Here is a 25,953-nt window from a genome sequence, read left to right as displayed (position 1 = left end):
CATCTTGTGAGACAATTCTCTGCCTCAATACACTGTATTTGATGATTCAACACTGATACTGTTGCTACAAAGTAACATGCACTTATCTATGGAATCTTAGGTCGCTAATTTTTTTGGCCTAATGTACTGGCAGACACGCTGACATTTTGAGCTTACAGAATGTTCTGGTATGCACTGTATCAGCTGTTACAACTTAATGCTATAGTAACTCAAGGCTGTTAGGAGCTGGTTCAGTATGCCCAACATGTTAATTTCCATACCTTAACAACATGTTTCCACTGTCATATCATGACCATTACAGTTAGCTTCAGAGTCACATATGCGGAGTCAGAGATTTTCTCTGCCTCGTGATGACTGGGTGTTGTGTGATGCCCTTAGGTTAGTTAGGTTTAAGTAGTTCTAAGATCTAGGGGACTGATGACCATAGATGTTAAGTCCCATAGTGCTCAGAGCCATTTGAACCAAGAGCCACATATGGTTTTTAGGTCAAGTTGAGCAAAACACACACACACACACACACACACACACACACACACACACACGACAAGACAAGGAAACCATAGAAACTTAATATGTATATTGTGTCAGTGAATTTTTGGAGTGTTTACCTATTACTTGTACATGTGTTTCAATTTCCCTCACACTGCGCATTAACTTCAATACTTCCTCACTTTTTCCACTGCAGTTGCGACAACTAGATTGTCTGGATTTGATCAGGGTCTGCGCACACACGTGTGTGTGTGTGTGTGTGTGTGTGGGGGGGGGGGGGTTTGCACCGGATGTACAAAACATCTTTTGCAGCTTGTTTTCTGCATACACCAATTCATTCATGCAGCACGTTCCTTAAACCCCATCACGAAGGAGAGTTTTCAGGAATGTGGAACAAGTCGAATTATATATCAACAGGTCCAAGTAACTACTGCTGGCTACATCTGGGAAATGTACTAACAACAATTATGACTAATTTTAATCTATCCCTGCACTTTACATATGTGTATTAGGATGAAAACAGCTATTCTGAAAAAACCACTGGTCTTCTCCCTACACATTCAGCTGCTGTTTTTACCTAATACTTTGTACAAGGCATTTACTTTACACATACCCCTTTCTGCTGTCTATATACTATGCCAAGATCTGTTCCATATAAATATTAGAGTGGCTACTGATGTGGGCTTGTACACTGTTTCTGAAGATTTTTCAATTTCTTGCCTGATGTCTACTGGCAACCTGTACATACAGGAGTATAAAACTCCATTCTGAGCCAAGGAGAGATGCATGCTCTATACGGGATGGAAAGGACAGATTGCTGCTCACCACATAGAGGAGATGCTCCATGTTGTAGATAGGCAAACCAAAAAGACTGCTAAACATGTGAGCTTTCAGCTAAAGCCACCTTTCACAGTAGGCTACACATACAGTTTCAGGCAAGCACAACTCACAGAGACAAGAACACTGTCTCTGGCCACAGAGGAAAGACTGTGAGCAACTGCACATGATGGAAGAAGTAAACTGGGTGGCAGGGGTGAGGAAGAAGCTGGGGCTGGGGCTGGGGCAGGGATGGGGTAGGGTAGGGGTAGGGGACCATAAAGTGCAGAGTGGAGGGAAAGGAGGAAAGTAGATTGGTTAGTTGGTTGGTCAGTTTACTTGGGGGGAGGCGACCAAACAGCAAGGTCATTGGTCCATTATCAATGATTATACAAATCAAGAATGGAAGAATACAAACACCACAGTCCAGTCAAGGGGGAGGGATAATGTGCAAACAAAAGAGGGAAAATGGACATCAAGGCAGCAGGAAGAAGAAAGAGCAGGAATGGGACAAGTGGAAACTGGGAGAGCAGGGGTGCCCCAGAAATGCTATGCATGGTGGGGAACCACCGCTGCCACCAAATGCTCCTGACACCCACACCGTACCATATCAAACCATTATCACAAATCAATGGGGACAACACCATGGGATTAAGACAAAAAAAAGGGGGAACCACAACAGACCAAACAAAATGTAGGGAAAAAGGCAGGGAGAACCTGGTCGGCATGAAGGCAAAGTCGAGGCCTCCATAACCAATGCCTATGCTAAGTGAGGGATTCAAATTCAAGAAGAAACTCAAGGAATTACACCTGAGAGTACTAACTACTTTCACGAAGAAAACCAAGGACAGACATAACCATGTGTGTGTCATCTGCTAACACCCAAGATAAGGAATGTGGGAGGGCATGCTTAGTATGAAAGGCCAAAAGCCAGGGTTTGTCCACAAAATATCGGTCACCATTAGTGCAGCCTCACAGCTATACATGGGGGCTGACTCACTGCAGGCCAAAAATCTGTGGGTCAAACTAGTATCGCCAATATGAAGACTGAAGAGGATAGTAGATTACTGCCAGGAGAGGCAGAGATCAGCAAATTAATTACCCAGGATACCTACGTGGCCAGGAACCCAAAGGAAATTGACAGAAGAATCAGCATCACCAAGATCATATGAGAAAGTCGTGGGTGGTAGAGATCAAGGGATGGCAGGAAAAACACCGAGCAATAGCCTGAAGGCCACTCATGAAGTACATACAAAACAAAACTTGGGTGAGGGAGAGCCGTTTAATAAAAAAGGGCCCAACAGATCACCATCAACTCCGCAATAAATATCCCACATGTGGCACGCAAGAGATTGTGTCCTTGCCACAGAAGATCCCACTTGATCAGTGCCATCGGTGTAAGAAAACAGTGCCATCCTGAAATTCCAGTAACAGCATTCAGAACAAACAATGGAGCACCATTCGAGCGATGGAGGCTTTCAGATACCGGAAGAGCTCCATCCGAATCTGTGGCCATGCAACTAACCAAGAGGGTTGGTCGGGAGAGAATGTGGCGAAGAGGACAAGGAGAGGAGATGAAAGTCCCAGTGCAGAGAACTGAGGCGGAACCCAACCGGTAAACCCACCTGAGGGCAGGCAGTGGGTTGGCGATGACAGAAAGCCACGAACAGAATAATAGAATAGGAGGGGTGAACATGGAAAAGTGGATAACAATGGCATAAGAAACCAGGAACTGGGACCACTGAATCAAAAGGGGATGGATCCCAAAGTTAAACATAACACTATCAAAAGGGTTACTGCAAAAGGCACTGATGGCTGAATGGATACCACAATGGTGAACCAGGTCCAAGAGGAGCAGTGTGCAGGGGCAGCTGATACATAAACTGGACAACCACAGTCCAGACGAAACTGAATTAACTGCTCTAAGAGGTGTGGGCAAGGAAGCAAAGAACATTGAATTTACACAAACAGCTCACCTTCTGGTGATGGATATGGGCCAACCAAGTAAGCTTGTTGTCAAAAAGACAACCCAAGAAACAGAAGTGGGGGACCACAGTCAGGGGTTGAGCATTGAGATAGATCTACGGATCAAGATGGACCTAAGTATGGTGACAGAAATGAGTAAGGGAACCATCATTAAGAAGGCATAAGTCATGGTCAGCAAGAGATTGGTCAACAAGGAGCCCCTGACTAGGTGAAGAAGCACTGTCCCACAACGGTTGAAGAGCACTAAAATCTGCAAGGAGGAGGAAGGGAGGCGGGAGATGCTGAAGGAGGGCATTAGGGTAGCAGATGTATGTGGCCTGTCAGGAGGGACACAGAGATTGCAAAACATAGTGGCAGCATTCAAGTGGACTCTAGCAGCAACCACTTCCAATGGGGTATGAAGTGGGATCCATGTACTAACAATATCTATATGGATCAATGTGCAGACACCACCGGAAGCCCTCAAAGGGCCAACCTGATTCTTATAGAAAGAATGCAATCCACAAAGGGTCAGTGAGTGAGCATAAGTAAAATGAGATTCCTGGAGAATGACACAAGCTGCCAGGTAAAAGGCAATAAGGGATTACAACTTCGAGAGGTGACAGTAGTATCCATTACCGTTCCATTGAAGAATCATTCAGTGAGTATGCACATGACAGGTGATAAATAAGATGTCACACAAATTGTGAGGGCACCGGGTAGGAGGTAGGTGTGGGAGGGGGGGGGGGGGTGGGGTGCCTGTCCTGGGACTTTTCTTCTTCTTCTTCTTCTTCTTCTTCATAGGTTGATGAGGGCATGGCACAGAGGGGAGGCAGGTTTCTGCAAGATCCGGAACTGAAAGAGAGCGGGCAATGTTGGGGCACAGAGAGAGTTCTGGTTGCATGCATCTGGCTGAGAGATGCCAGGGCAAGGGGTCCGAGGTGCCTAAGAAGGGGTCACTTCTTTGGCCAGGGAGGAGAAGTGGCACCTGGAGGGGAGGGCGTGGGAACCACAGGGGAGGGGGAGAGGAGATGGGGATGGGACTGCGGTAAGAAGGAGGGTGGAGGGGAAAAGGACATAACAGAGAGGAAAGTAGACATCACTGACACAGGGTGAAGTCAGTCAAATTTCTGAAGACCCTCTGTGCAATATAAATGATACAGGAACTTATACTGTTGTATCTTCTTTTATTTCTTAGAAGCTGGTCAATCTGGTGAGAATTGAGAGAGATGGTCGTGACAATTAACACACACGGGTAATGGAATACAGGTGTTCCCCCCCATGGAGTGGGTGTCCACAGTCACCACAGAGAGGGTCTGCTGTACATTGGGAAGATGTGCTCGAAACACAAGCACTGAAAGTGCCTCCTGAGTGGTTCAACATATGGCTTCACCTCACACACTATGAAAAATGAGTTCCTGGACCATATTCAAAGACTGTGAGGTGTAATGGATGCTGGGACATCATCATGATGGTCACATATACAAAGAGCTGTAGACTGGGTGGCAGAAGAAATTATGATCAACAGAGAACCTGAGCGGTTACCGTGAGACTCCACTTTACTAAACTTGTCTTCGATATTTTCCAGAAAAAAAATAACAGCTCTGTGGCAATGAATGTCTCTCTGTCCATCTTAGTATGGACTAGGTAGTGGGGGAAGGCTGCAGGATCACAAGAAACAGCATTCAGTGATCTGTTACCACTCCAAGAGACAGCTGTAGGAGAACGGCCAGATTTTTGGAGCTTGATACGCTTCAAGCACAAAGCATCTGCTCAGATAACATCCAATCTGATCATGGGCTCTCCCCATGGGTGCCAGCCAGCCACAACAAGGGCTGTCTGGTACTGCAGTCATTGCCAGGAGTTCCAATGCTCTGGAATGACAAGCAACCACTCTTAGGCATACATGGGGAGGCAACAGGGAGGGTGAGGGGCAGAGGGGGAGGGCAGGACACGGTAGGGGGAGGGGCAGGGAAGGTTAGTTGTTTGGTTGGTTGGTTTGGCGTATAAAGGGACCAAACTACAGGGTCATCAGTCCCATTTTGCTGACACAAGCAAGGCTCCAGATACAAAAACACCTAACACCACACCTAAAAAGAAAACGAATGGAATGAACAAAAAATGGAGAAAACATACACCACACGGAAAAGTAGAAGAAGGTATTAAAACCATAGAGCAGAAAGTCTGGGTTAGCTGATTACAATAATAAAAGAGGATGAGCTAGCCACTCTGAAACACATTAAAATGTCCACCCCAAAAAGACAAGGCAAGATGAACACATGTAGGGAAAAGATGACCACCAAGACAAATAAATGCAAAGAAAGTGTGACAGAGTTAAAATGGAGGGTGGGTGGCGATCTCAGAGAGAAGGCTAAATGCCTGACCTTAGATGGTACGATAACCCCCCCAAATCTGCTGTTGAGGCATTATCACCCAACACCAAAGGTAGGGTGCAGGGAAGGTTAAAAGTCCATCGAAGAGCGGCTAAAGGTGGGCAGTCCAGCAAGATGTGGACGACAGTCATATGTGAGCCACAGTGACAGCAAGGTGGGTCCTCGCGACAGGGGAGTTAACCTTGTGTTAGCGACATATGGCCAAAGCAGAGCTGGCAGAGAACCACAGAGCCCCTGTGAGAGGCCCTCATAGAGCTCGTCTTAATGGCACACAGTTTGTTGTGTGTACTAAGATTATGCCATTCCGTCTCCCAAAGCTGAAAGACCTTGCGGCGTAATAATGATCACAGGTCATGTACAGGGAAGTCGATCTCCAGAAGAGGTTTCCGTGTAGCCTGTCGGCAAGTTCATTTCCTGGGATTCCAATGTGGCCTGGGGTCCACACAAATACCCCGAAATGACTGGACCGTTCCAGGGCATAGATGGTCGCTACCAAAGGATGGGGTGGGGGGAGGGGGGGTGGGGGGGTGGGAAGCAGTAGTTGATAGCTTGTAGACTGCTGAAAAGAGTCAGTACAGAGGAGGAACAACTTGCCAGGGCATAAGAGGATGCACTCAAGTGCATGAGAAATGGCCGCCAGCTCTGCAGTGAAAACACTGCAGCCATCCGGCAATGAGTGCTATTCAGTATGTCCTCCATGAACATACGCGAAGATAACGTGACCATCAGCCATCAAGCCGTCAGTGTAAAACACTTCATGGTCCCGGTACATGTCAAGAATCAAGAGGAAGTGATAGTGGAGAGCCGCAGGGTTAGCTGAGTCCTTAGGACCATGTGGAAGTCCAGGCGAAGCTTCAACCTAGGTGAGCATCATGGAGGTGTATGTGATTGGACCTCGAGTATAGGTGGTAAAGGCAAGTACTTCATTTCAGACAGAAGAGATCGAACACAAAACCGCAATCTTAAGCCCTGACCTGGGCACCCATTGCGCGAGATGAACCACTTTGGATGGGAAAAGGAGATGGTAATTTGGATACTCAGGAACACTATGAATGTGTGCAACATAGCTCATGAGCAGTTGTGGACACCTAACATTCAATGGAGGGAGTCTGGCCTCCACCAGGACACTGGTCGCCAGACTCGTCCTAAAAGCTCCTGTTGCCAGTCAAATGCCACAGTGGTACACTAGGTCGAGTAAACACATTGCTGAGGGCACCGCTGAACGATAAACCACACTCCCATAGTCAAGGTGGGATTGAACAAGGGCTCTGTAGAGCTGAAGCAGTGTAGAGCGATCTGAACCCCAGCTGGTGTTGCTCAGGCAGCAGAGAGCATTGAGGTGCTGCCTGCACTTCCACTTCAGCTGAAGAAAATGAGGAAGCAACATCAATCGGGCATCGAAAACCAGTCCTAAGAATCAATAACGTCATTAAGGTAAGTTTCTGGTTATGGATGAATGGTACGATGCTAACAGATGTGCATAACACACGACTTCATGGCTGAAAGCTGGAAGCCGTGGGCTAGAGCCCATGACTTCGCCTTGTGGATGGCTTCCTGTAGGCGCTGCTTGGCAACACCAGTACTGGAGGAGCTGTACAAAATGCGGAAGTCATCTGCAAACAGAGAAGGTGAGACCAATGGCCCAACAGCTGCTGATACACCATTAATGGCCACTAAAAATAGAGATACACTCAATACAGAGCCCTGCGGGACCCCATTCTCCTGGATATGGGGTGAACTATGGGAGACACCGACCTGGACACGGAAAGTATGAAGTGATAGGAAATTATGAATAAAAATCGAAAGTGGCCCCCGCAGACCCCACTCATATAATGTGGCAAGGATATGTCATCGCCAGGCCGTGTCTTAAGCTTTTCATAAATCAAAAAAAGATGGGAATCAGGTGTTGGCGTATGGAAAAGGCTGTTCGGATGGCAGACTCTAGAGAAACTAGAGTATCAATGGTAGAGCAACCCTGGTGGAAACTGTCCTGGCATGGAGGCAGTAGGCTACGTGACTCCAGGACCCAACACAACTGCCGACTTACCATATGTTCTAACAGCTTAGAAAGAACGTTAGTGAGGCTGGTGGGCCGATAGCTATCCACATCAACAAGGTTTTTACCAGGTTTGAGCACTGTAATGATGGTGCTCTACCACCACTGTGATGGAAAGACACCATCCCACCAGATCCGGTTGAAGATGACAAGGAAATGTCGCTTGCAGTCAGACGAGAGATGTTTGATCATCTGACTGTTGATCTGATCTGACCCAGGAGCTGTGTTGGGGCAATTTGCTAGGATGCTGAGGAGCTCCCACTCTGTAAATGGAGCATTATAGGGTTCACTGTGACGTTCCTTTCCATCCGCTGTTTGAGGGTGCGAAATGCTGCGGGATAATTCTCCGATGCGGGGGCTCAAGCATAGTGCTCAGCAACTGCATTTGCATCGGTAGATAACACGCCATTGATGTTAATGCCAGGGACACCTGTTGGGGTCTGGTATCCAAAAAGATGTCTGATCTTCGTCCAGACTTGGGAAGGTGATGTATGGCACCTAATGGTTGAGATGTACCTCTCGCAACACTCTTGTTTCCATCTTTTCACAAGCTGGTGAACGTGGGCACGGAGCCATTTAAAAATTACTAAGTGCTCCAGGAAAGGGTGCCACTTATGTCACTGTAGAGCTCGTCCACACTCTTTAATGGCCTCAGCGATTTCCAGTGACCACCAAGATACTTACTTTTGTTGGGGCCCCTAAAAAACGGGATCTTGTTTTCTGTCGCAGAAACGATCGTTCTAGTGACCTGATCATATACCACATCGGTGGTACCATGAGAGAGATATTCAATGGTGACAGTAGAGGTGAAAATGTCCCAGTCTGCCTTGTTTAAAGCCCATCTTGGTAGATGTCCAGGGGAATATTGCTGGGGGAGTGACAGGAAGATGGGAAAGTGGTCACTATCACACACGTCACCCGTGGGCTCTCCGGTGGACAGATGGGAGAAGTCCTAGGTTGCAGAGGGATAAATCAATCGCCAAGTAAGTGCCATGAGCCACAATGAAATGTGCGGGGCCCCAGTATTTAAGAGGCATGGGTCGAGTTGAGACTGTAAAGTTCCGACACCTCTACCTCAGCTGGTAAGAACAGTGCCACCCCAAAAGGGGTTATGGGTGTTAAAATTTCTCAAAAGTAGGAAAGGTTTAGGGAGTTGATCAATCAGTGCAGGCAATGCATTCAGGGGTACTGCAGCATCTGGAGGAAGATATATGTTGCACACGGTTATTTCCTGAGTTGTCCTTATCTTGACAGCCACAGCTTCAAGAGATATTTGAAGCGGCACAGGTTCACTGAACACTGAGCTCAGGACATAGACACAAACTCCACTCTATTATAGTTGCTAGGTTCTTGTAATATCCCCTATAGCCGCAAAAGGGCAGGGGTCCGCATTGCCAGGAACCAGGTTTCCTGTAGGGCAATGCAGAAAGCAGGTGTAAAGTTTAACAGTTGCCGTAGCTCAGCCAGGTGGTGGAAAACACCGCAGCAGTTCCATTGGAGGATGAAGTTATCATGAGGCTGGGAAGGCATGAAGCATGCAAGGAGGCAGGTTATGCCTCAGGTTCACCTGCTGCCACCAATTGAGTATTTGTATCCATTCCTATTGTGGATGAGGCATCAGTGAGATCCAGGGCCTCAGGGGATGCTGAGATCTCCATCTTATCCACAGGTGCAGAATTGGTAGGGAGTGGTGGTGTTGGGGCCACCGGAGGGTCCTTTTTCTCAGCAGACTTTGTTTGCTTACCCTCTCGCTTCTCTTTAGCAGCTTGCTGGGAGGACTTGACCGAAGTAGCTTCAGGCAAGGAGGAAGACCGTGAAGCTCTTCATCCAGTAGCTTTTGGCTCCTAGTGTCCGCTGTGACATTAGTGGAGACCTTGGGAGAGAGGGTCCCAAGGGACCCCTTGCACATGAGAGGAGCCAGAGGAGGCTGTTGCTTCTCCAGCTGTGGGGAGGGGACTGATGTCCCCTGCGTTTGGGGGGCCTTGCTGCCAAAGTAGGTACTTTGGGAGGAACGGAAGGAGATTTTCCCCCTACCACCAACGGGGCAGATGTGTTCTGGAGGCCCGGAGGGCCCACTGTTTGTGGCACAGTGTGTGGTATGACTGGTTCTTGTGATGGCGATGGTAGTGTAGCTGCAGCATATGTGGAAGTCAACCAAATGGAGTGTAATCTTTCAAATTTACGTTTAGCCTCTTGGTAAGTCAACTGGTACACAGTCTTGTACTCCATGATTTTCCACTACTTTTGGAGTACTGTGCAGTCTGGCGAGCAGGGGAAGTGCTGCTCTCCACAGCTGATACAAGTGGGAGGAGGTGCACAGGGAGTATCTAGATGCAGTGGATGTCCGCAGTTTTGACGTGTGGCATTGAAAGGGCAGCGGGAACCCATGCCCAAATTTTCAGCATTCAAAGCACCGCATAGGGGAAGGGAGGTATGGTTTACCATCACAGTGGTAAACTATCACCTTGACCTTTTCAGGCATGAATCACCCTTAAAGGTCAAGATGACGGCTGGCAGCAACCCTGTTGTCTTTGGGTCCCCTTTAAATATGCCGAATGAAATGAACACCTCGCCATTCTAGATTGGCACGGAGCTCGTCATTAGACTGTTAGAGGAGATCACAATGGAAAATAATCTGCTAGACCATGTTGAGGCTTTCATGGGGAGTGACGGAAACAGCCGGTCACAAGTGAGTAACGCCAAGGATTTGGCTGGGAATGCTGTCTGAATCAAGACTGCACTGCTTCTCATATTGGACAGCACTGTCACTTCCCCAAACTTACCCTCAAGATGTTCAACAAAAAACTGAGGCTTCGTAGGGAGAAAGGAGTCCCCATCCATTCTGCTACAAACAAAATACCAAGGCGAATAGGACACACTTCTTTCTGTAGCCCTACGTTACTCCCATGGTGTAGCGGGGAGGGGGGGGGGATGATTTAGGGTTGTATCTATCAGCATTGTACTCGATCTTGTCCTCCTTAGACACTGTTGGCACTGTATCGTCACTAGCAAGAGATGACTTAGTCAACTTCATTGCAGGTCATCCACACTGATGCCACCCACTCTGATTAGGGGCTCACCCCAAGGGCACCACCCAGTCACAGCAAAGGCCACCTGGCAAGATGGCCACTGCCTGGAGTCCTGATGCCCCAGGAAGACAGGCATCTATTCCTTGGCATACGTAGAGAGTTTACAGCTCAGGGATCAGCTGTGCGATCCTTGTGTTGTCATGGGGCTACCACCAAATGGGTACATGGCAGCCTCACAACAACGGACTGGCTACCATGCTGGATACTGGGCGCAGAGAAATCCAATGTTCATGGGGGTGAAAGAGGACAGGAGACGAAAGATTATGACGTACCCCAGAAAGTATCCTCACCCAAATAGTTGAATTGCAGGTGGAGATACAAATCCATGACAAGAGGTTCAGGAGATTGAGTCTAAGGGCACTATGGATAACTCTTGCACCACATAAGGTGTCCTTCCCCATATGGTCCGCACTTCTGTAGAATTTGCAGAGTCGCAGGTCAAACCATAAAATGGGACCTGAACTTATAGGGCCAAAAAGTGAGAGACTCCTTTTAGTCGCCTCTTACGACAGGCAGGGATACCTCGGGCCTATTCTAACCCCCAGACCCACAAGGGAGGGGGGGGGGGGGAGGAAAAGAGGGGCAGGGGAGGAAAAGAGGGGCAGGGAGAGAGGGGGACTAGTGGGTGTGTCGATGGAATGCAATGTTGTGCACTGCTGGAGTGGGTGCAGGGAAGGGGGCAGGTGGGTGAAGGACAGGGGTAACAAAGGTTGAGGCCAGGTGGGATAGGGGAACATAGTATATTGCAGCAACTGAGGAAAGCTAGTGTTGGTAAGGAGGATTCAGATGGTGTAGACTGTGAAGCAGTCAAAAAAAAATAGTGTGTTGAGCAGCTTGTTCAGCAGCTGGGTGGTCCAGCTGTCTTTTGGGCACAGTTTGTTGGAGGTTATTCATGCATACAGATTGTGGTTTGTCACACCCACACAGAATGTAGCACAATGGTTGCAGCTTAGCTTGTAGATCTCATGACGGCTTTCACAGGAACCCCTACCTTCAATAGGACAGGTGATGCTTGTGAATGGACTGGAGTAGGTGATGATGGTGGGAGGATGTGTGGGACAGGTGTTGCAGCTAGGTTTATTACAGGGATATGAGCCATGAGGCAAGGGGTTGGGAGCAGGGGTGGAGTAGGGATATGTAGGTTCGATGGTGGTGGCATAAGTCTGTGGCACGGGTGAGAAGTATAGCGGGTAGAATATTCCTCATTTCAGGGCATGACGAGAGGTAGTCAAAACCCTGGCAGAGAACGTGATTCAGTTTCTCCAGTCCTGAGTAGTACTGAGCTGCAAGACGAGTGCACCTTTGTGGCCGGATGTGGTAGTCTCGGAGGTGGTGGGTGACTGGAGAGAGAAGGCACAGGAGATCTGTTTCTGTACAAGCATGGGAGGTTAACTGCAGTGTGTGAATGCCTTAGTGAGACGTTCGGTATGTTTGGAGAAGGGACTGCTCATCATCTGAGGTGCACCGACCATGGGTGACTAGGCTGTGTGGAAGGACTTCTTGGTATAGAATTGGTGGCCGCGTTCGAAGTGGAGATTTTGCTGGTTGTTGGTAGGTTTGATATTGATGAAGTTACTAAAGTAGCCACCTTTGACGTGGGGGTCAGCATCGGGGAAGATGGCTTGTTGGGTCAAGGAGGAGAAAATGAAGTGAATCTAAATCTATATCTACATTCATACTCCGCAAGCCACCCAACGGTGTGTGGCGGAGGGCACTTTACGTGCCACTGTCATTACCTCCCTTTCCTGTTCCAGTCGCGTATGGTTCGCGGGAAGAACGACTGTCTGAAAGCCTCCGTGCGCACTCTAATCTCTCTAATTTTACATTCGTGATCCCCTCGGGAGGTATAAGTAGGGGGAAGCAATATACTCAATACCTCATCCACAAACGCACCCTCTCAAAACCTGGCGAGCAAGCTACACCGCGATGCAGAGCGCCTCTCTTGCAGAGTCTGCCACTTGAGTTTATTAAACATCTCCGTAACGCTATCACGGTTACCAAATAACCCTGTGACGAAACGCGCCGCTCTTCTTTGGATTTTCTCTATCTCCTCCGTCAACCCGATCTGGTACGGATCCCACACTGATGAGCAATACTCAAGTATAGGCCAAACGAGTGTTTTGTAAGCCACCTCCTTTGTTGCTGGACTACATTTTCTAAGGACTCTCCCAATGAATCTCAACCTGGTACCCGCCTTACCAACAATTAATTTTATATGATCATTCCACTTCAAATCGTTCCGCACGCATACTCCCAGATATTTTGCAGAAGTAACTGCTACCAGTGTTTGTTCCGCTATCATATAATCATACAATAAAGGATCCTTCTTTCTATGTATTCGCAATACATTACATTTGTCTATGTTAAGGGACAGTTGCCACTCCCTGCACCAAGTGCCTATCCGCTGCAGATCTTCCTGCATTTCGCTACAATTTTCTAATGCTGCAACTTCTCTGTATACTACAGCATCATCCGCGAAAAGCCGCATGGAACTTCCGACACTATCTACTAGGTCATTTATATATATTGTGAAAAGCAATGGTCCCATAACACTCCCCTGTGGCACGCCAGAGGTTACCTTAACGTCTGTAGACGTCTCTCCATTGATAACAACATGCTGTGTTCTGTTTGCTAAAAAATCTTCAATCCAGCCACACAGCTGGTCTGATATTCCGTAGGCTCTTACTTTGTTTATCAGGAGACAGTGCGGAACTGTATCGAACGCCTTCCGGAAGTCAAGAAAAATAGCATCTACCTGGGAGCCTGTATCTAATATTTTCTGGGTCTCATGAACAAATAACGCGAGTTGGGTCTCACACGATCGCTGTTTCCGGAATCCATGTTGATTCCTACATAGTAGATTCTGGGTTTCCAAAAACGACATGATACTCGAGCAAAAAACATGTTCTAAAATTCTACAACAGATCGACGTCAGAGATATAGGTCTATAGTTTTGCGCATCTGCTCGACGATCCTTCTTGAAGACTGGGACTACCTGTGCTCTTTTCCAATCATTTGGAACCCTCCGTTCCTCTAGAGACTTGCGGTACACGGCTGTTAGAAGGGGGGCAAGTTCTTTCGCGTACTCTGTGTAGAATCGAATTGGTATCCCGTCAGGTCCAGTGGACTTTCCTCTGTTGAGTGATTCCAGTTGCTTTTCTATTCCTTGGACACTTATTTCGATGTCAGCCATTTTTTCGTTTGTGTGAGGATTTAGAGAAGGAACTGCAGTGCGGTCTTCCTCTGTGAAACAGCTTTGGAAAAAGGTGTTTAGTATTTCAGCTTTACGCGTGTCATCCTCTGTTTCAATGCCATCATCATCCCGGAGTGTCTGGATATGCTGTTTCGAGCCACTTACTGATTTAACGTAAGACCAGAACTTCCTAGGATTTTCTGTCAAGTCTGTACATAGAATTTTACTTTCGAATTCACTGAACGCTTCTCGCATAGCCCTCCTTACGATAACTTTGACATCGCTTAGCTTCTGTTTGTCTGAGAGGTTTTGGCTGCGTTTAAACTTGGAGTGAAGCTCTCTTTGCTTTCGCAGTAGTTTCCTAACTTTGTTGTTTTACCACGGTGGGTTTTTCCCGTCCCTCACAGTTTTACTCGGCACGTACCTGTCTAAAACACATTTTACGATTGCCTTGAACTTTTTCCATAAACACTCAACATTGTCAGTGTCGGAACAGAAATTTTCGTTTTGATCTGTTAGGTGGTCTGAAATCTGCCTTCTATTACTCTTGCTAAACAGATAAACCTTCCTCCCTTTTTTTATATTCCTATTAACTTCCATATTCAGGGATGCTACAACGGCCTTATGATCACTGATTCCCTGTTCTGCACTTACAGAGTCGAAAAGTTCGGGTCTGTTTGTTATCAGTAGGTCCAAGATGTTATCTCCACGAGTCGGTTCTCTGTTTAATTGCTCGAGGTAATTTTCGGATAGTGCACTCAGTATAATGTCACTCGATGCTCTGTCCCTACCACCCATCCTAAACATCTGAGTGTCCCAGTCTATATCTGGTAAATTGAAATCTCCACCTAAGACTATAACATGCTGAGGAAATTTATGCGAAATGTATTCCAAATTTTCTCTCAGTTGTTCTGCCACTAACGCTGCTGAGTCGGGAGGTCGGTAAAAGGAGCCAATTATTAACCCAGCTCGGTTGTTGAGTGTAACCTCCACCCATAATAATTCACAGGAACTATCCACTTCTACTTCACTACAGGATAAACTACTACTAACAGCGACAAACACTCCACCACCGGTTGCATGCAATCTATCCTTCCTAAACACCGTCTGTACCTCTGTAAAAATTTCGGCAGAATTTATCTCTGGCTTAAGCCAGCTCTCTGTACCTATAACGATTTCAGCTTCGGTGCTTTCTATCAGTGCTTGAAGTTCCGGTACTTTACCAACGCAGCTTCGACAGTTTACAATTACAATACCGATTGCTGCTTGGTCCCCGCATGTCTTGACTTTGCTCCGCACCCTTTGAGGCTGTTGCCCTTTCTGTACTTGCCCAAGGCCATCTAACCTAAAAAACCGCCCAGTCCACGCCACACAACCCCTGCTACCCGTGTAGCCGCTTGCTGCGTGTAGTGGACTCCTGACCTATCCAGCGGAACCCGAAACCCCACCACCCTATGGCGCAAGTCGAGGAATCTGCAGCCCACATGGTCGCAGAACCGTCTCAGCCTCTGATTCAGACCCTCCACTCGGCTCTGTACCAAAGGTCCGCAGTCAGTCCTGTCGACGATGCTGCAGATGGTGAGCTCTGCTTTCATCCCGCTAGCGAGACTGGCAGTCTTCACCAAATCAGATAGCCGTTGGAAGCCAGAGAGGATTTCCTCCGATCCATAGCGACACACATCATTGGTGCCGACATGAGCGACCACCTGCAGATGGGTGCACCCTGTACCCTTCATGGCATCCGGAAGGACCCTTTCCACATCTGGAATGACTCCCCCCGGTATGCAAAAGAAGGTGTTGAAGTTGTGGGGGAATGTGGATAGGATGTCTCACACACGATCCAGATCATGGCGATGTCATCGATGAATCTGAACCAAGTGAGCATTTTGGTGTTCTGGGTGGTTTGTGTATTTTATATAGGAGGGTAGGATATGGGTAACAGACTGAAGGTGCTGGTCTACGTGAGCAGAGATTCTCTGAGTGAGGGCATAGTAATCGGCCACAGTGGGGCATCCTGGGTGGTTGGGTTTATGGACTTTAGGAAGCAGGTAGAAGATAGGACTGATGGTGGTGGTGGTGGTTGGTGGGGGTGTTAGAGAGAGAGAGAGAGAGAGAGAGAGAGAGAGAGAGAGAGAGAGAGAGAGAGAGAGAGAGATTTTTTTTCTTTTTTTTGGTGGGGTTTAAGGGCGCTCAACTACTGAGGTCATTAGCGCCCAGTCACTGTTGTTAGAGCACACGGAATCTAGTAAAACTCAAGGGGAGGGGGGGGGGACACCAGGAAGATCTGACAAAGATGTAGATAAAATAAGTAAAAAGGTTAGATGTCTTTGGACAAGCCAGTCAAAGTTATAAAACGCAGAACACAAGCAGCTGCTCGAGCGTCATCAGCTAAAATATCCGGTAAAGTAGATGGCAGGGACAGAACAACATGAAATTGACTAAAACGGGGACACGACAATAAAACATGGCGCACTGTTAATGCCTGACCACAAGGGCACTGCGGGGCTGGGTCACCGGAGAGCAGGTAGCGGTGGCTAAACCTGCAATGCCCAATCCGCAACCTGGTCAGAAGGACCTCCTCTCGCCGAGATGGTCGGGAGGAGGTTGTCCAAGCAGTTGGGAGCGGTTTTACTGCCCGGAGCTTGTTTCCTTGGAGGGATGACCAAGCATCCCACCACAACGACACAAGCCTCTTACATACATCCCCACGAACGTCAGATGACTGGACACAATGGGAGGCTGGCTGAGGCAGGAGGACTGCAGCCTTGGCTGCAGCATCCGCAGCCTCATTCCCAGGCACTCCTACATGTCCGGGAACCCACAGAAAGCTGACAGGAGAACCATTATCAGCGAAAGAATGGAGGGACTGCTGTATCCGGTGAATCAAGGGATGGACTGGATAGGGAGCTCCAAGGCTCTGAAGAGCACTGAGTGAGTCAGAGCAGAGTACATACGATGAATGGCGGTGGCGGCGGGCATACTGAACAGCCTGATGGAGAGCGAAAAGCTCGGCCGTAAAGCTCGAACATGGGTCGAGGAGCCGGTATTTAAAGGTGGCGGCCCCGACGACAAAGGCACAGCCGACACCATCGTCAGTTTTGGAGCCATCGGTGTAAATAAAGGTGTGACCGTCAAGTCTAGCACGAAGTTCGACAAACAGTGAGCAATACACTGCAGCCGGAGTACCCTCCTTCGGGAGTGAGCTGAGGTCAAGATAAATATGAACCGGAGCCTGGAGCCAAGGTGGTGTCGGGCTCTCACCCTCTCTGAAGGTGGTAGGGAGGGTAAAATCCAATTGTCGAAGCAGGCGACGGAAGCTGACTCCGGGGGGCAGCAGGGCAGACACATACAGCCCGTACTGACGGTCGAGAGAATCGGCGAAGAAGGACTGGTAAGAGGGGTGGTCGGGCATAGACAACAGCCGGCAGGCATACCGACACAGCAGTACGTCGCGCCGGTAGGTCAATGGTAATTCGGCAGCTTCAGCATAAAGACTCTCGACAGGACTAGTGTAGAAGGCTCCGGTCACAAGACGTATCCCCCGATGGTGGATGGAGTTGAGCCGGCGTAAGAGGGATGGCCGAGCGGACGAGTAGACGAAGCTCCCATAATCCAGCTTCGATCGGACAATGGACCGATACAAGCGAAGCAGGACAGTGCGATCCGCTCCCCAAGATGAACCGCTAAGAACTCTGAGGACATTAAGGGAACGTGTACAACGGGCCGCCAAATAAGAGACATGTGGAGACCAACACAGTTTCCTGTCCAACGTGAGCCCTAGAAACTTAGTTGTTTCCACGAATGGGAGAACAACGGGACCGAGATGTAAGGATGGCGGAAAGAACGCTTTATATCGCCAAAAGTTGATACAAACCGTCTTCTCTTCAGAGAACCAGAAGCCATTTGCCACGCTCCATGAGTAGAGGCTGTCTAGACAACGCTGAAGGCAGCGCTCCAGGAGGCATGTTCTCTGGGCACTGCAGTAGATCGCGAAGTCATCGACAAAGAGAGAGCCTGAGACATTAGGTGGAATACAATCCATAATTGGATTGATCGCGATGGCAAAAAGGGCTACGCTCAAGACGGAGCCCTGAGGCATTCCGTTCTCCTGGAGGAAGACGTCAGACAATACGGAACCCACACGTACCCTAAACTTTCGATCCGTTAAAAAGGAATCAATAAAAAGGGGCAGGCGACCGCGTAGGCCCCACCTGTGCATAGTGCGGAGGATACCTCCTCTCCAACAGGTATCATAAGCCTTCTCCAAATCGAAGAACACGGCTACTGTTTGGCGCCTTCGCAAAAAGTTGTTCATGATGTATGTCGACAACGTCACAAGGTGGTCAACAGCGGAGCGGCGGCGACGAAAGCCGCATTGGACATTAGTAAGTAGCCGTCGGGATTCAAGAATCCAGACTAACCGAGCATTAACCATGCGCTCCATCACCTTACAGACACAGCTTGTAAGAGAAATGGGGCGGTAACTAGAAGGAAGGTGTCTATCCTTCCCGGGTTTGGGTATAGGAACAACGACGACGTCATGCCAACGCATGGGGACCTGACCTTCGGTCCAGACGCGATTGTAGGTACGAAGAAGGAAGCTTTTGCCCGCCGGAGAAAGGTGTGCCAGCATCTGAACGTGAATGGCATCTGGCCCCGGAGCAGAGGACCGGGACAGTGCAAGCGCACATTCGAGTTCCCGCATAGTAAAGGGGGCATTATAAGTTTCCAGATTCAGCGAGTGGAAGGAAGGTCGCCGAGCCTCTTCTGCCTCTTTCCTGGGAAGGAAGGCAGGGTGGTAATGGGCGGAGCATGAAACCTCCGCGAAAAAGTGGCCAAAGGCGTTGGAGACAGCCACAGGATCAACAAGGACCTCATGACCTGAGGTCAGGCCAGGTACCAAGGATTGGGCCTTAATGCCCGACAGCCAGCGCAGGCCACCCCAAACGACGGAAGAGGGAGTAAAACTGTTAAAGGAGCTGGTGAAAGAGGCCCAACAAGCTTTTTTGCTGTCTTTGATGACTCTACGGCATTGCGCTCGGAGTCGTTTGTATTCAATACAATTCGCCAACGTAGGATGGCGGCGAAAGGAGCGTAAAGCACGTCGTCGAGCAGGGATAGCGTCCCCACAAGCCTCGTTCCACCAGGGGACGGAAATGCGACGTGAAGAAGAGGTAGTACGAGGAATGGAACGTTCGGCAGCATTGATGGTAACAGCCATGAGGTATTCGACCTGACTGTCACAACTGAGAAAATCGTGGTCCGGAAAGGTCGCCAGGGAGGAGTAAAGTCCCCAGTCAGCTTTCGGTATGTTCCAGCGCGAAGGACGTGGGGATGGGGTGTGGTGCAGGAGACGAACGACACAGGGGAAGTGGTCGCTCGAATAGGTGTCAGAAAGAACATACCACTCGAACCGACGGGCAAGAGTGGTAGAACAGATCGAGAGGTCCAAGTGGGAGTAGGTATGAGTAGAGTCCGAGAGGAAAGTCGGGGCACCGGTATTGAGGCAGACAAGATTGAGATGGTTGAAGACATCCGCCAAGAGTGAGCCTCTTTGACAGGATGCAGGAGAGCCCCAAAGGGGATGATGGGCATTGAAGTCGCCAAACAATAAAAATGGCGGGGGAAGCTGAACGATCAGGTGCATCATGTCAGCCCGACTAACAGCAGATGACGATGGAGTGTAGATGGTACAAACTGAAAAAGTAAAAGCAGAAAGAGTAATACGGACAGCTATTGCTTGGAGTGGGGTGGTCAATGGGATGGGATGGTAATAGACATCGTCCCGAACGAGCAACATGACCCCACCATGAGCTGGGATACTGTCCACAGGGGTGAGGTCATATCGCTCCGAGGTATAGTGGGTAAAGGCAATACGGTCAGTCGGGCGCAACTTGGTTTCCTGGAGACCAAGGACGAGCGGACAGTGCAGGCGGAGGAGCAGTTGTAATTCCTCCCGATTAGATCGAATACCTCTTATGTTCCAATGTAACAAGGCCATCGCTAGTCAAAAAGTTGGGGGAACGAGACGGGGGAAGAGCTGGTCACCTCGACGGCCGCGGAGGGCCAGGTTGCGAGGGGACAACGTTACAACCGGCAGGAGGCGGATCCGGTTCCATCGAGTTGTCGCCAACTGCGGCCGCTGTCCCTGGTTGTGTAGGAGGGGCAGCATCATTTGCCGACGAGAGGCCAGCTGAGCGCCTGGCAGCAGAGCGTCCCGGCGAAACTGAGGACGGCCGGGAGCAGCGACTCACAGATGGAGCGTCAGACGAAATGCGCCGGGGCGGAGAGGGGGATAGAGACTTCTTCTTGGAGGCCTTTTTGGAAGGCCGAGGAGGCACAGGGATGGTGGGCTGGACCCGAAGAAGGTCCTCACGCGCGGGGTCCATTTTGGAACGCTGGACCTCGGAAGCTGGGGTCCGGAACGTTTCCCCGATGGATGCCTGAGAAGAGGATCGCTTCTCAGGTGGCGGGGGGAGAGGAGGAGGAGGAAGGGTGGCCCCTGGGGCAGAGGGGGCGGGGGCCACGGGGGAGGAGGATTTGGAAGGGAGGGATTTGGGAGGCGGAGGCAGAGCCCCCTGATGGGCGGAGGAGGCGGAGGGGGGACAGGATAGGGGTGAGGATACCGCGGAAGGAGTGGACACAACTGTGGCAAATGAAGTGGTCAACGGCACGGGATGGAGGCGGTCATACTTCTTCCTGGCCTCAGAATAAGAGAGCCGATCCAAAGTTTTGAGTTCTTGTATCTTCTTCTCCTTCTGATATGCGGGGCAGTCTGAGGATCTAGGCGAGTGGATGCCAGGACAATTAATGCACCGAGGTGGTGGGGTGCATGTATGTTCCTCACGAAGAGGACGTCCACAATCGCCACAATGGGGCTCAGCCTCACACCGTGACGACATGTGCCCAAAGCGCAAACACCGAAAACAGCGCATAGGAGGCGGGACGTAGGGTCGCAGCACGTCGCACTGGTAGCACATCACCTTTACCTTCTCCGGGAGAACGTCCCCCTCGAAGGCGAGGGTAAAGGCTCCGGTGTCGATGCGACGGTCTTTGGGCTGCGCTGGACTCGCCGGACGAAATGCACGCCTCGGCGCTCCAGGTTGGCCCTGAGCTCCTCATCAGATTGTAGCAGGAGGTCACGATGAAAAATAACCCCCTGCGTCCTATTTAGTGCCAGATGCGGGACAATGGACACTGGGATGTCCCCTAGGCGGTCGCACGCCTGGAGCGCCGCCGACTGTGTGGCGGAGGTGGTCTTGATAAGAACGGAACCTGAACGCATCTTGCTGAGAGCCTCGATTTCCCCGAAGATGTCCTCAATGTGCTGAACAAAGAACATGGGCTTGGAGGTGGCGAACGTCCCCCCATCGGTTCGAGAACAGACCAAATAGCGGGGGAAGTACTTCGCCCCAAGCCGGCGGGCCTGTCCCTCCTCCCAGGGAGTGGCCAAGGGGGAAAGGGCAGGAGAACCAGAACTAGAAACGGTACCTTTTCCTTTGAAAGACTCGGCCGCAGAGCGACCTGATACGTGTTGACGTTTCATCTGCGAAACGTCCGCCCCGATACCACCCACTCCGACCAGGGGCTCTCCCCACGGGCGCCACCCAGCCTCAGCAAGGGCCACCTGGCAGGATGACCGTTGCCGGGAGTCCTGATGCCCCAAGGAGACGGGCATCTACTCCTTGGCCGACGTGGGGAGGGTGCAGCTCAGGTATCGGCAGTACGATCCCTGTGTTGTCAGGGGGCTACAACCTAGAGGGTACATGACGACCCCACCACAACGGGCTGGCTACCGTGCTGGATTTCTGGTGCCATGGAAAGTCCATCATGATCGTAGGTGCAGATGGGGACGCACTATGGGCGTAACTTGTACAACCCATCAGGCGTTTAGGCCCAATTTGAGGAATAATGGGTATGGTTACAACGCCGGTACAATGCTGAGTGCCAAGGTCTTAGTGCACTTAGGACCAGTGGTACACCACGTAAGGTGTCCTTCCCCAAAAGGCTCGTACTTCTGTAGAATTTTGAAAAATGGAGGTCAAACCCTAAGGGGGACCATCACATGGAAGGCCGAAACGGTTGAAACTCCTTTTAGTCGCCTCTTACGACAGGCAGGAATACCTCGGGCCTATTCTTACCCCGGACCCGCAGGGGGGACCGAGAGAGAGAGAGAGAGAGAGAGAGAGAGAGAGAGAGAGAGAGAGAGAGAGAGACACTCAGGGGAGATGTTCTGGGAGGGCCGAAGGATGTGAGGGGAGAGTTTTGGTGTGCCTGCATGCGACTCAATTATTTTTATTTCTATTATAGCAGTTGTGAACTACAGAGTTAACCCTAAACTCATTCCTGTTATTAACCACTAATACCATAGGCTGATATATGTAACAATCCCTAGCCCTGAAGATGCTCCAAAGAGATTGTCTAAATGCAAAACAGGAAGAATTGAATGTTTTAATTAACTTACCAACTTACTGGTACACACCGCAGTTTATTGTCCACATGGACATCCAGAAACTTGCTAACAGAGCCTCATTCAGTGTATACTCATTGATCTCTCCTTGTGGTACCTATATGTCATTTTTATTTGTTTGGAATTGTCATGTAAGCCTTTGTAAGATAAAGGGTTAAGCTGCTGCCTGTGAACAAATTATAAACGTGTTCCATTCTTCTCCTGGTCAAATCTGGCATGGATGTGTTACAGACCCTTTATCAATATACTTGTTCAAAAGCAACTGTGAACTAAACACTTAAGAATAAGGTAGCTGTGCCAAGAAGTGGGAAGGCTGGAGGTCTCAAGAACTCAAGAAATGTAATGAAGCAGGAATGTCCTTTGTAGTAAACAAAGGACCAGAAACATCAAAAGTGATATGAGCAGAAGCTGAGAGTGCTAAAAAGTAACTTCACATAGCTTAAGAGTTTGAGGAGCAGCTGGAAGGAGAGGTAACACTTGTAATGTTAAACAGTATATTTCATTAAAATTTCTAGTGCCATTTGGAGGCTACTGACAAACAATCCAGCATACAGTAAGAATTGATAATCTGGATTTGATAATAAAATTTATGACTTTTTTTTCTACATGAATCCGTTGGTGATATGAAATGGGCCAGAGTATCTACATACTGTATTCAAGTTACTGATTAATGAAGGTTGCAGGTACCCTACCTTGTCTTGAAGGATTTGGACAAACAATATGCTGTGCATAACACATTGAAGATGGAGCAACTGATAATCCTGTCAACCGATTATTTACCAAATGATGACATTATGTAGTCTCAGAAAATGGAAGTAACAGAATCAGTTACGACATTAGGCATGACAAAGTTATTTCTTACCCAAAGGATTGTCCATAAGATACCATTTCTTTTGATAAATGTATATGGATGGGTAATCTTATATTTAAATAATGTGTACAAACTCAGATTGGATAAAAACAGGTAAGGAAAATCAGTATAGCCTTTCAATGAGACATTTCTGAAGACTTAATTCAGTATATTCTCTATTTACTAATATTTCTCATTCAATTCAAAATCTGAATTCTAACAAAATTTACAGGGGACCTGATATGCCTCCCGTTCTAACCCAAAAACACTGTGACCTTATTACATGAAAAAGCATAAGCACATGAGAGACAAAGTAAGTGGCCAGCACAGCCTTGCACTCTAGTCTGTATAGTCATTAGTTCTAACAGGGGGTGCAGCTGGCAGGCTGCTGTTGTACTAGCAGACTGGGTAGCCTCCAGTGACCAAATCAAGCATAGACTTCGTGCATGAACTGTGAAGCGGTGCACACACAAAGTTGATAGTTTCAGCAGCTCCAGTGCTTACATTCACACCATACTGAAAAGTAAAAGGAGTATCCAATATGTAACTTTTACACAGAATGACAAAAGTTTTACTACATGTCAGGAGAAGGGACTCTGCAGTTCAAATGTTGTTCTGCATTGAGCTAATTTCATATCTAGTGCAGATGGATTGTGTTAATATTTCTGTGCCCTAAACTATAGTGACTCACCAATTGCACATTATTATCCATAGCCAAACGACAAAGTGGAAGGTATTTCACACATATTGCTTACATTGTCTATTTGACGAGGGCCGTTGGGGGGGGGGGAGATTATGCTTATATTAGTATGGAGATACAGTGCTATGTAGGATCGGTCCACACTACAGGATTATTGTCAAGATCCAGTACTCTAAGATACTAATCTCCAGTCTCACAGTGCGTAGGTAACTTTTCTATCTATGACTCTCAGTATAATGAACTAGAAGGTGATTAATCAAATACAAGGGCAGCATACCTCATGTTAACTAAGAGGTTTTTCTATAATTATTGAAGCATATAAATTACAAAATAGATGTAATGTCATTTATAAATATCACTTTTACCACGAATAAGTTTTCTTTCTGTTGCAGAAACAAGCTTATCGTATCAGAACTGCTTTTCTTTGCTATTGCAGTTCTTGCCTTACAGATTCAGTTTTATTCATTCAGTAGGGAATTTAAGTAAATGAGTTGGTGATTGAGCTAATATACTTATGTGAGGATTACAATCTACTAATGTGCAGACATTATGAACTTCCTGTCCAGATTAAAATAATGAAAGATGATCTTGTAAACATTTAGATGGAAACACCACACAAAGTGTGAAGTTAAGTACTGTACATACTATATAACCATCACTGTCACTCCTAAATTAATATTCATGCATTTAGGTTTATGTGCTAAGTAATCTGAATCCATAAATTAAGAACGGAATTTTCACTCTCTTGGGATATTCAACATCGATTATCAAGAGAAATAGTTTGCTTACAAATTGCTGTTAGGCTAACAAACAGCTCTATCTGAACTAATTTCGTTGCATAGTCTTCCCTCCACCAGATGTGTTCATACTGCTTTGACCCTTCAGACAATGTGAAGTGAGAAATTCACTCACTGTCTTCTGATTCTCTTTTCAGATTTTCTGCCAGTCGCTATTTATTACCAGCAATTCACTCTGTAACGTCAATCACACCATTCCAATCAATGGTGTTATTATTTGCTTGTATAACAACGGGTAATTCCCTACAACAAATGTAATGCGACTGCCAAAGGATATTAAAACTGACTCCTGTAGATGTCACTATTATTTGAAACCAACAAGTTATGAAAAATGTAATAAAGAAGATCGCTGGAGTACCTGCATATAAAGCGCTTCTTTCCTGAACACTTTACAGAGCGTGTAGACACCTGATGGCACATGTTTCAGCGCACAATCGGACAAATCGAAAACTGGCTCCGGATTTTCACGGGCCTGTAAAATACCTTGAACTGTAATTGATACGATTTGGGGCAGAAGACGAGTATCTTAATCTGCGATTGTAATATATTTATAATTTCAATCTCTAGACTCACCAAATATAGTTTATGCTCCAACCTAGATTTGTAGTCAATACCTCTGTCGTCCTTTTTACCAAATAGTGGCATTATACTGAGCCCTAAATTGAAAGTACTCACACCTTAAACAAGTATCTCAATTTTCGGTTTGTCAACACGGACCGAATAAGACAACCCCTACGTTGATACTAATCGTTTACATTACGTCAAATTCTTTCCGCGTTGCACATGACAAGAATAATTAAGGTACTACCGTCGTGCATAACTATTAAAACTTTCGACATGTACACAACTTCAATTGTACCACATGAAACATCTCTGGAGTGATGACACACACACACACACACACACACACACACACACACACACACACAATGTTTATTTAAACAATGACAACAATACAACATTTCACATAACAAAATAGAAAGTTCTTAATGTGTAGGTTTACACCCATGCGTATTTCCTTTCTTCCTCACGACATTTGCTCATTCGAATGTTCTTATGTTGGCCATTTCAGAGTAATCACAAGTCTTTGGTCAGAGATATTATTATTATTATTATTATGTGTCACTGGCACAGC

General features: G+C 47.9%; 1 protein-coding gene across 1 annotated transcript in view; it reads right to left on the bottom strand.

Annotated features, from left to right (window-relative positions):
- Positions 1 to 25,669, bottom strand: part of LOC126259635 (E3 ubiquitin-protein ligase LRSAM1-like) — a 179,567-nt gene extending 153,898 nt beyond the window's left edge. Inside the window, exons 1-2 of the mRNA XM_049956560.1 lie at positions 25,392 to 25,669; positions 25,177 to 25,290 (exon numbers count right to left, since the gene is read on the bottom strand). Of these exons, the coding sequence (XP_049812517.1) occupies positions 25,177 to 25,290; positions 25,392 to 25,463 (186 nt within the window). The 5' untranslated portion in view covers positions 25,464 to 25,669. The remainder of the gene's footprint in view (positions 1 to 25,176; positions 25,291 to 25,391) is intronic.
- Between the last annotated feature and the right edge of the window lie 284 nt (positions 25,670 to 25,953).

The sequence above is a fragment of the Schistocerca nitens genome, chromosome 5 (assembly GCF_023898315.1).
Source record: "Schistocerca nitens isolate TAMUIC-IGC-003100 chromosome 5, iqSchNite1.1, whole genome shotgun sequence".
NCBI lineage: Eukaryota > Metazoa > Arthropoda > Insecta > Orthoptera > Acrididae > Schistocerca > Schistocerca nitens.
The sequence above is the reverse complement of the archived record's forward strand: the minus strand, read 5'-3'. Positions and strand labels throughout refer to the sequence as shown.